This window comes from Centruroides sculpturatus, unplaced genomic scaffold, assembly GCF_000671375.1.
Source record: "Centruroides sculpturatus isolate CEXI.00-Female unplaced genomic scaffold, Cexi_2.0 scaffold365, whole genome shotgun sequence".
NCBI classification, from domain to species: Eukaryota; Metazoa; Arthropoda; class Arachnida; order Scorpiones; family Buthidae; genus Centruroides; species Centruroides sculpturatus.
In genome coordinates, this window is record NW_019384598.1 from 357,878 (window position 1) to 372,408 (window position 14,531).

A 14,531-nucleotide genomic window follows, 5' to 3' on the forward strand; every position below is an offset into this window, starting at 1 on the left:
TTAGGGTGCGTTTACTTCTGAGTTAGCAGTGCTAATTCTGATAACCGGATGTGACGTCATTAGCACGTGTATTCGTGCTTGCTTGTCCAATTCGAAAGTGAACACATACGCTAACAAGAAATATGGCTGGAAACCGCCATATTTCTTGTTAGCGTATGTGTTCACTTTCGAATTGGACAAGCAAGCACGAATACACGTGCTAATGACGTCACATCCGGTTATCAGAATTAGCACTGCTAACTCAGAAGTAAACGCACCCTAAGAGTTCGTACACTCAAATACTATTTCCAGAAAGTGCCAATTGTCTTGGTAATAGGATAGTATAAGTGTACGAGTGGTTACACTGTATATTCAATTCTCTTACCCATTGATTTTGCTACGTAGACTGTAATCTATTCCCTAAATCAAAAGAGCGATTCAGGGATGAAATTCCAATATTCAGCAGAGGATGAGAGCAACTAAAGACGTAAAAAATGCCCTACGACTTTTTGACAAGTGTTTTCAAGACATATATAGGCAAAAAGAGCTCACTTTAAAAGTAAGAGTTTCTACATTGTGCACTAAAAACTGGCCATTCTTCTAAGTAAAAATTTTATAAAAAATTAATAAAGCATAGATATTTTGCTAAGAAAAATTTTTCCGGTCCATCGTGGATTACCAAATTTCAACCAGAATGCGAATTTACGTCGAAGCGGATACGGGCAGACCTTTGAAATCAACAGAAACAGAAACTCTCACACTCCGCCAGGACAGAGAAGAAATAATTCACCAAGAAATCAAGCAGCCGGAAACAAAGGGAAAAGAGTCAGATTCGATCCACAATCAGCAGACAAATCAAACGGAAAGAGTGAAGTAGCAATAACCGAACAACTCGAGACACCATTATTTTGTGTTACATAAATGGCCTTCCAACAAAAATGCTAATTGACACGAAAGCGAAGGACACACTTTTAGCTGGACACTTGGCAGAGGAAAACTCCTGTAGACTGTATCATGAAACCACAATTCAAGATAAGGGATCACAAATTTTCTTTGCTGTGTTGTGTTTTGGAGGCAGCAATTAATCTTTCTAGTGAGGGATTGATAGGGTGAGACATGACAGTACAAGAAGGATTAGTCATGGACTTCACAAACAGTGGAGTTCTGTTGCCCAATGGACAAGAAGTACATTTCTGTTTTCCATATTTATCTAATTAAAAAAATTGGGGGAAAAGCCTCAATTTTTTCTTAGCTTAAGGCCTAAAATAGTATAAATCCGGCACTGATAACCCCCATTTCAGTTGGCATTCTTTTTTGAAAGCTTTAAACCGCAGAAAAGAACCGACAATTGATTTACAATATCTATAATGAAGCTTAATAAACTATCACACTAGACTATTTTCTACATATTACAATAATATTACAACTAGTAAATTTCTAGTTCGATGATAATCTGTCATGTATAAAAGCATATTACACATTAATAGGAATTATCACCTTATGCTTCCTTCAATATTTAGATGCTAAACTTGCATGTACTGCGATTAGATAGCTACACCCCCATTCCAATATTGGTTGTTTAGAGAAGTTGGAACAATACATTTCCCGACCATTTTCATGTATAAAAATCCCTGTTAGTGCCAACAGGGAAAAAGAGCCAAAAATCGAAAAAGTTACTTCATTTATTATTTATAGTCCTTTTATGTTGCGCATGGGGCTACAACAAAGTTCTGCTATTGAACACGATCTTCAGACAGCTCTTGAGCTCGATCCATGATTTCTTCCATAGCTGACCTTTCGCATCCATTGTTCTTCCATTACATAGAAATTATATTTCCAATCTTTATCTTTGAGTACGGACTTTTGATTCACTTTGTTGAACCGTAATTAAAGTTACATAGTGAAACGTATATATTTTTTTCCTTACAGCAATTTGCAGATTCGATGAAATACATTGAATTGCAGCAGAAATGAATATCGTCTCTACGTTGCTCTTCAGTTCACCATTTTCAGGAGAAATAAATTCACATCCCACTTCACGAAAAGCACTTACGAGGAAGAAGAGAAAGCAAAATTGCTCTTCTTAAGATTCCTGGTTCATGTATTCATCACTGTCTTAGTATTTTCGAACCGTTCAGTAATGCCAATCTACCCCATCATCAAACAACACTATGGAAACGAATTCGAAGCCGTGTATTGTTTCATTTAGGTTTCTTTCGGAGGAACTGGAAGAAAGAAAGAAAAGTTTTCGTTTGATTGAGCAGTGAGTTGGACGAACCAACTTACTGCTCAATCAAACGAAAACTTTTCTTTGTGAAAAATACGCAGGAAATGTTTGAAATAATAAACAATAAGTGGAAAAATCTCTTCCCTCTAACATTTATGAAGCATGTTTTCTGTTTTCTCGCCATATTCGTTGACATTCACTTTCACATTCGAGTCATCATTTCTTGCATTTCAATGCTGTTTCTTTTAAGATGCATGCTGGTATCTTGAAGTCTCTCTTATCTGATTTCATTGGTAAATGATAACCACTGTGTTTAGCTTTCACTACACTTATACACGCAACTTTATAGACGAATACAGTGTTCTAAAGTACTTCACGCCTATTGCAAACTGTCAACTAAAATGTACTGCAACATTTTCGTTGAATGAAACAGTACTTTAGGACTATGACGAAAGGTTCTTTTCAAGACCATACAATTTGATAAAGAGTGAGCCTATCACAAACAAAATTATTCCCTCAAAATGATTTCTCAATTCAAATTTCTTTCGGAAATATGTTTGTTCTACCAAATATTTCGTTATTTTAGTTTAAATTGATCAGATTTGTGTTGACATTTTAGTTACATGACGTGGTTAAAAACAGTTTTTAACATTGACGTCTTCATTTTATTTACAAATTTCGAAATTTCGTTTAAAACCTACATCACGGTGGATCATCTACCACTTCCATATTTCCCCTAAAAGCTGCATTAATTCGGCATTATTCTCACACGTAATAATAAGTGGTAATGGTGGATCATCTGGATTGGATAATGGTTCAATACTGCCACCCAAAACAGATAAAATCACTTGTGTGGCAGGATTCAACGATAATGGTGCTGGTCCACCTGTTATATGGCAAGGTCAGAGTGGCGGGTATTCCCACTAAAACTCTATACATGTACTTTGTTTTCCTTTAAAAAACAAGTTAAAGAACATCATAAGCATTTATTTACCTATAAAAAGTGTAGCCGCAGCATTTAATTAATTATTGCGGAAGAAAGCCACACAACATGGCAGGCAGAGGAGAAAGCGCTTCAACACACAACATCCGCTTTATATTTCTATGATATACATACACATACCCTGCTACTATACACAGAAATAAACAAATAATGTTTACAAAGGACGATAAAATCAAATAATAAATAAAAGAATACGCTGTAATTACGTTCTTTCGGGCTCGAGCTTCAAGGGTAAGAACACGACACTGAGACATTTACTCGTCACCCGGCAGGCCCGTTGTGGATTTGGCCGAATCCGTAATGGGTTGCTAAAAAGGTCTCTTAAAGCCCAAAGAGCGGGAGATTAAATAAAACACAGGACATTGTTCAGCGAGATAAGTATTGTGGACTTGTCAATAACACGAAAAGTGTTATTTAAAAGTTGCCTTTGATAGAATTTGAACTTTTAAAGTTCATTTACATTTATCAAGTTATTACTTATCAAAAGTTATCATGACTCAGTACGAATTGATGATTTGTTGTTTGCGATGAGTGACGCGCCATCTTGCGCCGCGACGCGTCGCGGCGCAAGATGGCGCAGGACGATGAATTTCTTACTATCTCGGTGCCCAGAGGACAGTGATTTAAAGATAAATCATTTACTTAAACACATTTTTATGTAGAAAATAGTTTAATTAGCAAAAAACAAAGTGATATATTTTACATTTAAATACAATTTAAACAAATTATTAATCATAAAGTTAACATTTGTGCTGAATCGTGTTATCGCCGCCATGTTCGTTCCGCCGACGTAACGATGTCGCCATCTGTCGGTGATATTATCGCTGTTAGTGATAAAAGAAGTTCTATGTTATCGATTTTAATTTAAAAAATCCAAATAAATCGTCTCTTAAAATAAATTATTTATATATATATATATGTCTATTTATATATTATTTTTACAGTATATTAATTTAACTCGGTTATTTCCCTAGTCGGTTAACGAACTTTGACCTCGGAACAGGTTCCTTCGAAAACAAAATTATTCTTAAAAATATACGTTCATTTCATTTCCAATTTTAATTAAGGAAGCATTTTTATATCGTATAATTGCCGTTAAGAATTAATTTTAAAAATATAAACATTAAAAATTAAGTACGTTTAATCATCGACATCGTTAAATCTCCTATCGCGCATGCGCCGTTTCCAGTACCTGGCACGCTGCCCGAAAAAGAAAAGCGGTTTAAATACGTCTTAGATTATCCGACCAATGAGGTAGTCCGTTTTATTTCTAACGGACTACCTCATTGGTTGGATGATACGGCTTTACCGAGCACGTTCACGTTCAGTCTGGAGATCGGGACGAAGGGGTGGGTTGGCTGTTTGACTTTCTACATTTTCTATTAGGAGGGGGAAAAAAGAAAAAATGTTTACTCGCAATAGGAATTTAATACGTGCCGTATGGAATAACTATCGTCGTTTAGCGGACTTTTCTACCGAAACTGGTACGTAAAATTTGTGTAATTTCTAAATTTATCCTTGGATACGGGTTAATTTTGGTTGGAAGGAAAGGGAAAATTTCGGTTTTATATCTGGTAAAAACATAGCGATCGATAGAGAAGACCTCTCGCCCCGTAGCGGAAGGAGTTCGAAATCGAACTACACCAAGCGAACCTAACCAGAGAGCTAAGCCGTTCGGTGCTGCACCGAACGTTTTTTGACGTCACTCACTTAGTCACCTTTCGTCGCACGTGAATCAAACTCGCCACGCTTATTTAGCATCCTCTTAGCTATCCGAACACGTCTTTCATTCGCCGATCGAACCCATTTTTAATCTTTTATTTGATATTTTATCGGCGCTGACGTCATCGCCGTTAATTTTATTAACTTTCGTTTCGTCCCCGTTCATAAAATCAAGCCTAAGTTCGAGTGTCACGTGGCTTTTACGCATCTTAAGATGACGTCACCGACATACACCCCTATGTGTTCGAGAGAAGTGTTTGTGTGTGTATATATATAACATAAATCAATAAAAGTAAATATAATATTTTTTCACGTTTATAGAAACATGCACGCTCTGTAGTGTTTCGTTACAGCTTGTAAAACGCTTCTTGGAAGTTAATGGTTTAACAGAGTTCTCTGCTTCTGTCAAACACGTGTTTATTTTTTTAGTACCCTTCGATCACGTGCCGAGTTCAGTGACCGGAGAATTTTTTAGGAATGGGCGCACACCAAAGCACAATTTAAAAATCAGTGATGACGTAATTATTTCATCAAGATATTCCCAATCTCATCACACTTAAGAGTGTTGAATCTCCCATAGGGTTTTATGCTCGATACGCAACACACTCGTGACAATCGAAAGCTGTGGATGGTATATATTTACTTTCCCTGCTATTATATTAATATATACATGGAAGTTATCAAGATTCAAATTGGATAAACAAAAGCATGCCCTCACACACACACACAGAGACACATCCATACAAACTTTCCCTGTTATATATAACAGCGGGGAAAGTAAAAACAATGCGCTGTCTAAACCAATAATTCTTCATACTTTATTAATATAAGCGGAAGTAATTTTCGCAGCCATTATCTTGTTTTCCTATTTCTTCGTTCATATCTTGAAGCTGCTTAAATTTCACGGTAAAGTCTATTCATATTGGAGATTAATGCCCCCAACCTGTAGCTCATTCTTTCAGTGACCCTTGTCTGAGTTAGCAATCGTAAAGAACAGTATCTTACATGATCATCCTTACTATCATACGCCGGTTAATCCGTACTACTACCGATCTCGATTAGTTCGGATTAGCGCGAGTAGTGTAATTACCGGATTGTACCGCAATTAAAAAGAAAAGATCCGTTATAGTCATACTATATACAGTAGAATTTTGTTTCTGGGGTATAACGTTGTGTGAAATTTGGTCCATCCAATGACGTACAGGACACTGTATTTGAGTAATAAGAAAATACAACAAAAAGATTTCAAGGAAAACAATCGCATTTAAATTATGTAACACGAAGTTTTGAAGAGGAAAACATCGCTGTGTTGGTAGTACCATCTGCTGTTGAAAATTAAAAATTAACAATGGTATTTAAAATAATAATAATAGGCCGAGTTTTCTTTAATGCATATTAACTTAGAAACTGTAGGATTTAAGTGTATGAAGACTTGAAAAATTAGTTAATTTTTAATATAAATATTGAATAACTAGCGTGTTTCCTTTTAAATTTTCTATTAAAGGAAAATATTCAACAACAGGAAACAATTAAAACTGATAACGCACAGTTTACAATATTCTGATTATCCAGGAAATAGCGAGCAACATAGACTATTGAAACACCGCCTGGCGAGAAAAATTAAAATTAAATAAAAAATAAGTATTGCTAGGAAATCCACTTTTAAAAAATGTATGGTGTGGATATATTTATTAATAAACACAAAAGTGGGATTCAGATTAAACCAACACATTAAACTAAAAGGATTTTTCCCTAATAACAACAAACATAATTTCTTAAATTCCATTTTTTGTGTCTAAAACACTGAAAACAATGGAGCATTAAACTGAATTGAAAATCGTAATGCTATATTTCGTCTTAAAATTATTTGTTGGCTTCTTATCTGTGATTCTTATTTTAAAAAAATAATAATTCGCGCCTTCAATTATTAGCTTACAATTAAAATGTAACACATTAGTTAGTCAAAATAATACAGTCGACCCCCTATAACACTGTTGATAATTCCGTTTTATATGAATTCCATGTTGTACGAGTCACTTAGATTTTACAAATACGCGAGCTGTTCACAGCCCGGCTCACGTATTTGTAAAATCTAAGTGACTCGTACAACATGGAATTCATATAGAACGGAATTATCAACAGTGTTATAGGGGAGATCAACTGTACTTATAATTCTATAGAAGTAACCATTAAAACCTGCTGAAACAATTGTACAATTTGTAAAAAATTCTATACAGTTCCTCTTGAAATAATTCAAAAATTTTTCCTGGTTGTTAGATAGGTGAATGTCACGACTCTATTGTTAAAGGTTGTTATGATTAAAAATTGCAGCCCGGCTTTGTGACAATGTCACAATAAATAATTGCTGGTTCATATTAAAAATTGATACGGATGATGAAGCACATGGTAGTTTCGCAATATGATATCAGGTTACTATATTGAACAGACACGATGGAAAAATTAAATCTTGCTTGTGGTGGGTCCCTGCTTGCTGCAGTTTCTGCATGTCTAGCATCCTTTTTAATAGATGCCTAGGGATGAAATCAATGTTTCTACCCGGACTACCAATGCAGTTCTCTAGATCCTCTCTCCAGTGTAACTTTATGGTGTAGTATAACCTCTACAAATGGCAGTAGAGAGCATGGTAGGGTATTTACCATATGTTGTAACTTGTGCAATGTAGTTAAATATTCCGTATCATTAAACTATCCAACCAAACCAAATATTCTTAAATGTAATGATAAAGAAATCTTTACGGGAAGTTAATTGTGATGGAAAATTTTCCTCTCTTTACATTAGTGCAATGCTACTGATGACTAATCTTAATTGCAAGTGACTCTAATTGCAATTCATGATGATGATCAAGTTCTTTGAAAAGGTCAAAGGCCTGCTAACAATAGCAACTAAACTGCAATTCTTCCAAATAACAATCATTAAACTCTAATATTTGATCTAATTTGTGTTTGAAGTGGGATTAAAACTGATAAACTAATAATTATACTCGACATAAAATGCCACTACATTCGCTAAAGATGTGAAGTCGACTTTGCAGTATTTTCACAAAACTAATGTGAAACTGTAAGATGTCAATCATTTTTTATTAGAATGTGAGAACTCTAACACGGTTAAAGCTCACATTTCACAATTTTGGAGCACCAATTGGACATTAGGAGTAAAACCATTAGTAACAAACTTATTCAATAAGCAATGATGTGACTATACTTAGGGTTAATTACTTAAAAGTTAGAGATAAAAATTCAGTTTAAAATATTTACTCTAATGCTAACTACTACTTTATTAATTGCAGGTGCCAAGGCTACAGGATACAATTTTCAATTGACACCAGAACAGGAGGAATACCAACAGTTAGCTAGGAAATTTTGTAGAGAAGAAATAATTCCAAAAGCTGCACACCATGATAAAACTGGCGAATATCCTATGGATATTATCAAAAAGGCATGGGAAGTAGGACTGATGAATCTTTCCATACCTACTAAATATGGCGGTGCAGGATTGGGATGTTTTGATACCTGCTTAATTGCGGAAGAGCTAGCGTATGGATGTACTGGAATTCAGACGGCTATGGAAGCTAATGGGCTGGGACAGGCACCGGTAATATTATCGGGAAATGAAGAACAGAAGAAGAAGTATTTGGGCAGGATGACGGCAGAACCACTGATATGTGCCTACTGTGTAACCGAACCTGGAGCAGGTTCGGATGTAGCTGCCATCAAGACTAAAGCAGAAAAGAAAGGTGACAAATGGATTCTCAACGGACAGAAGATGTGGATCACCAATGGTGGCAAAGCCAATTGGTATTTTGTACTCGCTCGGACCGATCCAGATCCAAAATGTCCGGCCAGTAAGGCTCTTACGGCATTTATTGTGGATGCCGACACGCCAGGATTGTCGCATGGTAGAAAAGAATGGAATATGGGACAGCGTGCCTCGGATACCAGAGCCGTAATATTTGAAGATGTGGCTGTACCAGAAGAAAACGTTCTGGTTGGAGAAGGACAGGGATTCAAAATTGCAATGGCTGTCTTTGACAAAACAAGACCTCCAGTAGCATCAGCAGCTGTGGGACTGGCTCAGAGAGCTCTGGATGAAGCTACAAAGTACTCAATGGAAAGGAAGACTTTTGGTAAATACCTGGCAGAGCATCAGGCCATCCAGTTCATGTTGGTTGAAATGACCATGGGAGTCGAAACAGCACGTCTGGCCTGGATGAGGGCAGCCTGGATGCTTGAAAGAGGAGAACGTAACACGTATTGGGCATCTATTGCAAAATGTCTGGCTGGCGACGTGGCCAACAAGTGTGCCACTGATGCAGTTCAGATCTTTGGAGGAAATGGTTTCAATAGTGAATACCCAGTAGAAAAATTGATGAGAGATGCCAAAATATATCAAATCTACGAAGGCACTGCCCAGATACAGAGAATGATTATTGCCCGTGAATATCTCAAAAATGCAAAACAGAACCTTTAAACATGTTTATGTATACTCTGGCACTATTTTATGCAGTCAAATATGTTAAAAAATTTATTATAAATATACTTATATTTTTATAATTAGACTGTATTTGCAGTTATTAATAACTCCTTCTACAATTTTGTGTGAGTAGCAAGGGGCCATTGGGGTGAACCCTAATGACCACTTAATCTGCACGGGTTGGAAAGACACGCTCTCGGTTGTCGAATGGCATAGGAGGACGAAAAAAAAAAGTGAGTGGGGAGGAGTCGGAAGTCATGACAAGGTGTCCAAATAACTACACGGTTTTAACTATCCAACGCATTTAATAAAACAATGATAGATTATACACAAAGACAATAAATGTAACACTCGTGTATCAAAATATAAATATATATATTCTAAATTCTAACCTAACTTAAAGCCAAAAGATCGAGAAAGACCTCACGTTGGAGAGAGAGAGAATTTATGGCAAGGGTTTACCTCGTAGGATACGATCTCATCGTATAAGACGTTCATAGGACGCTCTGGGATCGTCGTCTTCTATTCAAAGTGCCCTTGGAAGGCTATGTGGAGCGAAGTCCCTTTCTGTCCGCTTGGCTATGTCCATATGAGGTGTTTGCTCCGTCGCTCTTTGACTGTAGAGTTCTTCCTGGTGAAGTTCGCTCTGAGGGTTTTTCGGTTAACCTCTTCGAGGAGTAATTCTGGCATATTTAGAGAGAATGGGAAATATTCTAAGTCTTTTACCTTGTATGGAGCAGCAATTATGAGCTTCGTAGATCCTGAGGTGGAGAGGGCTGGAAGAGTCCGTTTCGTTGTCTCTTCCCCAACGATCGCTGTCGAGGTGTCGGATCATTCCCCTTTTATACCCTTTTAGCGTGGGAGAAATCTGGGATTTTGACAGTTCTCCCGATTTATGATCGTCTCCCCCGTCATGGGTGATGACATCAGAGACATCTCTTGACCAATAAGTATTAATTTCGTCATCACCTGGGGAGATGACTGACCATTTTTAGTAATGTTTCTCACCGTACGGTTGACCTTTGTAGGTGACCTTTTGTAGTTAATCCGCACACTGCAGGTCTCCGGGGAGCTTCCGCGGTCGACTCGGATGACTTCGTCTGTCAAGAAGGTCATTGAATTGCGTCGTTACTCGCTGTCCGGGGTCTATTCCTTGGGCAACGGGGTGAGAACGGGAAAAATAACGGAAATAACAAAGAAAATATTCTATTCGAATTATTATTATTATTCCAAACTCTCATAAGAGAGTCTGGATTCTCACATTTGTGTGTAATTTCAGCAAAGTTGTGCAGTGCAAACTTTGCTGAAATTGCAAGATAGTACTCATGATCTGATGACCACACAAAATAACTTTCTGCTGTGGGGATCCAAATTCGAATACATTTGGATCCCCACAGTACAATTTATCAAGTATTGGCAAATCATTTCCTATTCCTGATTCACATCCATGGCATAACAGAAGCAAATTTAACAAAAAATAACAGAGTACAAAAGAAAACTGAATTGATATGGCATTGGTTTCAAATAAGTGCAAATATTTTGTGAGCTTGTACAAAGGGCTCTATGGAGATCATATTTGAAAATTATGCTGTCTTAGTATGTCTTTTGGAACCATAATTTGACTTAGCTACCACCATGAAATATGCCAAATTAAGGTCTGCAGTTTTTTATTTTATAAAATTTGCCTTCGTCACACACAGTACATCTTTAATCTGCAACATTTCATTGCATATAAACTAACAGAACTTCTCAAAACAATTGTTTTTATATTTGTTTATTTCGACAATAATATATCTGCTCGAGAATTGCTTTATTAGAAAAGGACTCGTCTCTCAAGTTAACTGATGGCATTCGAGTCATCTGCAACAACATCCTTCCTTTACCATTCACAACAAATTTATTAATGTTCCACTTTAAATTATTTATCATGAAATTCATGTATAACTCGGGGATTCTTTTCCTTGCATCTCAGCTAAACGGCTGAGTGGTTAACGTTCATCCTACTGCATCTGGGGAATCTGAGATCAAATCCAGAAGGCTGAATGAAACTCCAAGAATTTCTTGAGACCCTTGTTCCCTTGTACAAAAACCCTGTCCTCCACCCAATGCGGCCTGACCAAACCCATAACAGGCTTGCTAAAAAGATGTCTTAGTCTCAAACATGGCAAAGTTAAACGTATTTTTAGGTGAAATGCAAGGAATTTTTTTTTAAATATTTACACTTCACATCCACCTCTGAATTAGAATTTTATATTTTATATCAGTTAACAAACATAATCCATTTGAAGACTGTTCATTAACCGACTATTGATTTACCATACGTTTTTATGGGAATTTGAATAATTCATTCTAGAGACTCCAAAAAATAAAAAAAATATATACTTTTTACTACATTTATTTATATGTAATAGTAAAAACACATATATATGCAGTCTTGCATTTTTATTAGTCATGTTTTTTTCGTTTGTAAGGGTTAAAGAATCTGTCCAATATCGAATGCTTCTCTCTTTTCTTCACGATTTTTCAGAAGTAATTAATAGTATTGTAATTGTAGCGATCCCCAACCCCATTAACCTTATTCTGGTTTGGATGTAACTTGGATTGTTGTTCTGACATCCTCCCATTTCTTCAAAAGATCTTTAGTAGCAGATGTCAACGTTGATCCTCTTTTGTCTTCCTCTTTTTCAAAAGAAACACATCTTGCTGCGTTTCTTGGTATTCTTCATTTGAGAGTTCTTAGAGTTCTTCTGTTGTCAGATCAGTTTCCATTATGAGTTCTAAAATGCTCTTTATTTCTTATTACTCCATTAGCAGATTGAGACTTCTTGATATATCTTTCATAGCTAAGATTGTGCCTACTGTACACCTGTTCAAGCCATACTGCCTAGCAACATCAGATATCTTGTGCCCACTTCCTACCTTCACTATTATCACTTATTTGGTAGTTCTTGACACTCCTTAGGCTCCGTAATATTATCAGTTTCTTTTTATTTAAAAAAGTTCAGAAAAGCACTTACAAAAATTTAAAGAACAGAAATCAACTAGCCCTCAAAAAATGATTTAAATGCAAGGCCCGTATAAACTTTGAAATTTGGTATTAAAACATTAACAAATATCTGATGGGACAGTTGAACTTTCACCTTTCTTAAATAAACCCCCAAAGCAAAACTTAACAAGTGCTCTTGCAAAGACTATAAAAAATTATTTGTCAGAAAGGTAAACAAAAAGCTGGAATTAAAGGGAGAGTTTCAAAATTCAGAGGAATACTGTCCGATTGGTATAAGATTGAGCGTCGATGTTGACGTCTCTCGCATTCCAAAAGCTTTCGAATTGTTACTTGAAGACAAGGGAAAATCAATCGGTATTCGTTATTTTCCGTCACTTATTTTTATGTTTTTTCAGTAAAGTGTTCGTTGTCCAATCATAAAAGTCTTTCACGAAAGTGTTCGCTATCCGATCACCCGCTGCAATAAGAAACATTTCTAAAGTTCATCTTATATGTTTCCTGTATCCCATTTTACTTCCCCTAAGAACATATCGCATAAAGCAATGTTTTCCAATCTGGGTCTTGCGCCTCAGATTGGAAGGCACTGTGGGCAGAGAAGGTGCACAGCTTTCACCAAATTATCATTTCTTAATACAAACAAACAAAATAAAAAGCCAAATCAATGTCGAAAAAGTGAGCCAGCAAAACGGTTATGCTTAACCCACAACCCTCATCTGAACAACTTAGGTTCGAATGCCAAAAATCCACCCAAACTCTTGCCAAAACATCTCAAGAGTAGATTCCCAGCAAACAATATACCTTATTTAATAAGGCACATCGTTTTGTAGGCCATTAAATAAATTATAAGGACAGTACTTATGGAATTGTTACGAAAATTGAGGAGGCAAAACAATATTTTTTCTGAGAAAAGAGGGCAGAGGTACAGAAAGTTTGGAAACCATTGCCATAAAGTATTACTAGGCTACTATAACTTATGATTTTCAAGTTTAGACCAAGGCTATCGAGTAAATTTAAAACTCCAGTTAAATGTGGTTGCACCAATATCACTTGCTCGTAAGCACGCATTACTCTAAGATGTTTGTGTTGCTAATGCACAATCTTAAACATACAAGTTTTCAGTAATGCAGGCTCCACTGATGTGACTTCTGTGTGTTTCCTGCATACTTTACATATACAAAACTGGCATTGCCCTTCTATTTCTATAAAGGGTATGTCACAAAAATTACAAAAATATATTACAGTCATCCATCTGCTGTAAATCCTTTCTTAATTAATATCGAGAATGGAGTTAGATGAAAGTCGAGACCAGACATGGAAATTATAAGAGAAAGAGGACCAGATTAACTATACATGATCTTCCAATTTGTACCGCAAGTCACATTATTGCATAAAAACTTATTAATTTATATACAAAGTGGGGCATAACGGAGCCCCACATTTACGAGGTGAATTTTATAAAAAAACGGTACAGGAATATGGAAAAAACTTTTCATTTATTCAAAATACATGTAATAAGGTTTTTTGGTTAAGTTTTAAAAATGATGTCGTCCAATTGTTAGCCTTCACAGACAATGCACATTTGGAGCCGTTCCTTGAAGTTTTCTTCAACTCTCACCGCCATATCTGGAGGAATTTTGGCGATTTCCTCACGAATGGCCTCCTTGAGTTCTTGTAGAGTTTGAGGGCAATGTTTAAAAACCTCTGCCTACAGATACCCCATAAGAAAAAGTCACAGGGGCTCAAATCAGGGGAGCAAGGGGGACATTCATCGGCTGCTCGTAAAGAGATTAATTGACTGGGGAACATCTCTGTCAAAATGGCACGAGAATGACAGTTCACGTGGGCTGTGGCTCCATCCTGTTGAAACCAAAAGCCACTTGTATCATATTCTTTCATTTTCGGGTGCAAAAAATTCTCCAGTACGTCACAGTAACAGTGACGCCATTCTCTTCAGAAAAAGGCTCCACAATGCCTACACAGGACAAAGCATACCAAACAATGACTTTCAGGCTGTGAAGAGGTCATTGTGGAGTTCTCTAGAGATTTCAGCAGCCCAATAACAAAATTCTGCCTGTTCACTGTGCTACTCCAGCTATGCCTAG

General features: G+C 36.5%; 2 protein-coding genes across 3 annotated transcripts in view; one reads left to right on the forward strand and one right to left on the reverse strand.

Annotated features, from left to right (window-relative positions):
• Positions 1-3,872: 3,872 nt before the first annotated feature.
• Positions 3,873-14,531, reverse strand: part of LOC111624927 (small glutamine-rich tetratricopeptide repeat-containing protein alpha-like) — a 42,603-nt gene continuing 31,944 nt past the window's right edge. Inside the window, exon 5 of one of the 2 annotated variants that reach the window (XM_023367912.1) lies at positions 3,873-4,033. In XM_023367912.1, coding sequence (XP_023223680.1) covers positions 4,028-4,033 — 6 coding nt within the window. In that variant the 3' untranslated portion in view covers positions 3,873-4,027. The remainder of the gene's footprint in view (positions 4,034-14,531) is intronic. The other variant, XM_023367911.1, reaches the window with a different exon arrangement.
• Positions 4,188-9,979, forward strand: LOC111624924 (medium-chain specific acyl-CoA dehydrogenase, mitochondrial-like). The gene is made up of 2 exons (XM_023367905.1): positions 4,188-4,693; positions 8,239-9,979. Exons 1-2 carry the CDS (start codon positions 4,615-4,617, stop codon positions 9,417-9,419), a joined length of 1,260 nt encoding a protein of 419 aa, XP_023223673.1. The 5' UTR covers positions 4,188-4,614; the 3' UTR covers positions 9,420-9,979.

What these genes read in the sequence shown, in the direction of transcription:
- LOC111624924 (XM_023367905.1), top strand. Translation starts at nt 4,615, where the DNA reads ATGTTTACTCGCAATAGGAATTTAATACGTGCCGTATGGAATAACTAT. An exon ending in GGACTTTTCTACCGAAACTG is followed by an intron (nt 4,694 to 8,238) that starts GTACGTAAAATT and finishes TATTAATTGCAG; the next exon opens with GTGCCAAGGCTACAGGATAC.